The sequence below is a fragment of the Myotis brandtii genome, unplaced genomic scaffold (genome assembly GCF_000412655.1).
Source record: "Myotis brandtii unplaced genomic scaffold, ASM41265v1 scaffold105, whole genome shotgun sequence".
Taxonomy (NCBI): Eukaryota; Metazoa; Chordata; class Mammalia; order Chiroptera; family Vespertilionidae; genus Myotis; species Myotis brandtii.
The window spans coordinates 6,555,421-6,557,339 of record NW_005353538.1 but is presented as its reverse complement, the minus strand read 5'-3'; the positions used below and the strand labels follow the sequence as shown (position 1 = coordinate 6,557,339).

Genomic DNA, 1,919 nt, shown 5'->3' with positions numbered 1-1,919 from the left:
CCTCCCTCCCCCCGCTGCCCCTCCCCACCTGCCTCCCCACCTGCCAACTTCCAACGGCTTACTTGTCCCTTTCTTTTGTTTCCTATCATCATCATTCTCCTAATCACACAAGCTAGTAATATTTGATTCCATAATTATCACCACCATCCAATCAGTCACCAAGTTCTTTGGATTCTGCCTCCTAAATTCCTCATCTTCATCCTTACTGTCACTGCTTTCATATGAACCCCCCTCATCATCTCTCACCTGGAAAACTGCAATTGCTTCCTAATTGGTCTCTCTACTGTTCACCCCATTTGATCGATCACCTATCCAATTAAAAAATCATCTTTCTAAAATATGATCAAGTCACACTCAGCTTAAAAACATTTGATGGTTTCCCAGCCAGTGTGACTCAGTTGGTTGAGCGTTGTCCCATGCACCAGGTCACCTGTTCAATTCCCAGTCAGGGCACCTGCCCAAGTTGCAGGCTCAATCCCCAGCAGGAGGCGTGCAAGTCAGCCCATCCATGTTTCCCACAGATGTTTTTAGCTCTCCCTTCCTTCCTCTGAAATCAATAAAAACGCATTTTAAAAATAAAAATATATATATTTGATGGTTTATTTATTGCCTAGAGGAAAGAAATCTAATCTCCAACCATCATAATCCACGCTGGCCTCATCTTCTGTCACTAGCCCCCACATTCACTACTTTCTGGATGCACACAACTTCTTGCCATTCTTCATGCACTTTCTTACTGCCATATGTTAGCACATGATTTTCTCTCTGTACAGAACGATTTTTTACACCTGGAAACCTTGAACCTGTTCATCAAGAACTAGTTCAAATATCAGTGCCTCAAATACCACCCATTCTGGGAAGCCTTTCCTAATTCCCCAAAGACAGATTTCATTATTCCTTCCTTAGTGCACTACAACATTTTACATGTCTCTATTTAGTAATTATCAAACTATATGGCAATTATCTATTTTATTCATCTTTGTATCTCCCAACAGTACCAAAACAACGCCTGCCACACTGTGTGCGCTCATTAAGTGTTGAGGAGTAACGGGGTTGTCCCTCTCACCTTATTGTGAGCATCTGTATGCCGGATGACATTCCTTAGGAGGACTTTCCCCAGTGGAACCCGGGACATTCTTCAATCTGAAATGAATCAATAAATATTTAAAAATAAAAATTCCCTTTATGACCTTATATTTTTATTATAATACTATAAAGAAGCATGAGGTAAAGAAAAGATCACTTAGAACTCAGAAGTCTTGGGTAATAGTTTTTTCTTCAGCATCAAAAGGGGAAAATTCCTGATCACAGAAATATGAGGATGAAAGGAGATAGTGCACAATGGAATTCTTTGGAATGACACTATTTACTCCTCAAAATAACTCTGTGTTGTATGTGAGTATCTTCATTCCTAATTAGTAGGTAAAATTCCCTTAAAGCCGTAACTTATCTCAGGCCACACAGTCCAAGGCAAACAAGGTCCAGATTAAAAATCAACTCTCCAATCTCACAGTAGTTGGCGATGAAGCAATTATCTGGATGTGAGAGTATCGGGGGCCACAAATGTCAACAGTAACAAAAACATCAAATACAGAGACGCCCTAAATTTCTCCACTCGGGGGAAGTTTACTTTCTATTTTGTAAAGAAGCCTCAAAAAAAACAGACGACAGGGCTACTCCCTGTGTGGCTAGCAGGGGCTTTGTGCGACCACCCCACCGCTCACTCACCCCTCGATCCTGAGGAAATCGGGCATCTTGTTAGTGTGAGACGAAGAACCACTCCATTACAAGATCTCCTCCGACCCAGGCGGCCCAGGAGTCAGGGCTCAAAGGCAGCTCTGCAGCTTCACCCGAGTCCTTGGTGAAAACGCAGCCTTCCCACCGGTTATTCTGCCCTCGCCCGCGCCCCGGCCCCCGGC

At 43.1% G+C, this 1,919-nt stretch overlaps 1 protein-coding gene across 6 annotated transcripts in view; it reads right to left on the bottom strand.

Moving 5' to 3' along the window:
* Nucleotides 1-1,919, bottom strand: part of LOC102258458 (chromosome unknown open reading frame, human C11orf57) — a 12,855-nt gene that overhangs the window by 10,574 nt on the left and 362 nt on the right. For 2 of the 6 annotated variants that reach the window (XM_014539586.1, XM_014539611.1), the window contains exons 1-2: nucleotides 1,729-1,913; nucleotides 1,067-1,143 (exon numbers count right to left, since the gene is read on the bottom strand). In XM_014539586.1, the coding sequence (XP_014395072.1) occupies nucleotides 1,067-1,135 (69 nt within the window). In that variant the 5' untranslated portion in view covers nucleotides 1,136-1,143; nucleotides 1,729-1,913. Of the gene's footprint in view, nucleotides 1-430; nucleotides 548-1,066; nucleotides 1,145-1,728; nucleotides 1,914-1,919 lie in introns of those variants that run through there. The other 4 variants (XM_005856846.2, XM_005856845.2, XM_014539617.1 and 1 more) reach the window with 4 other exon arrangements.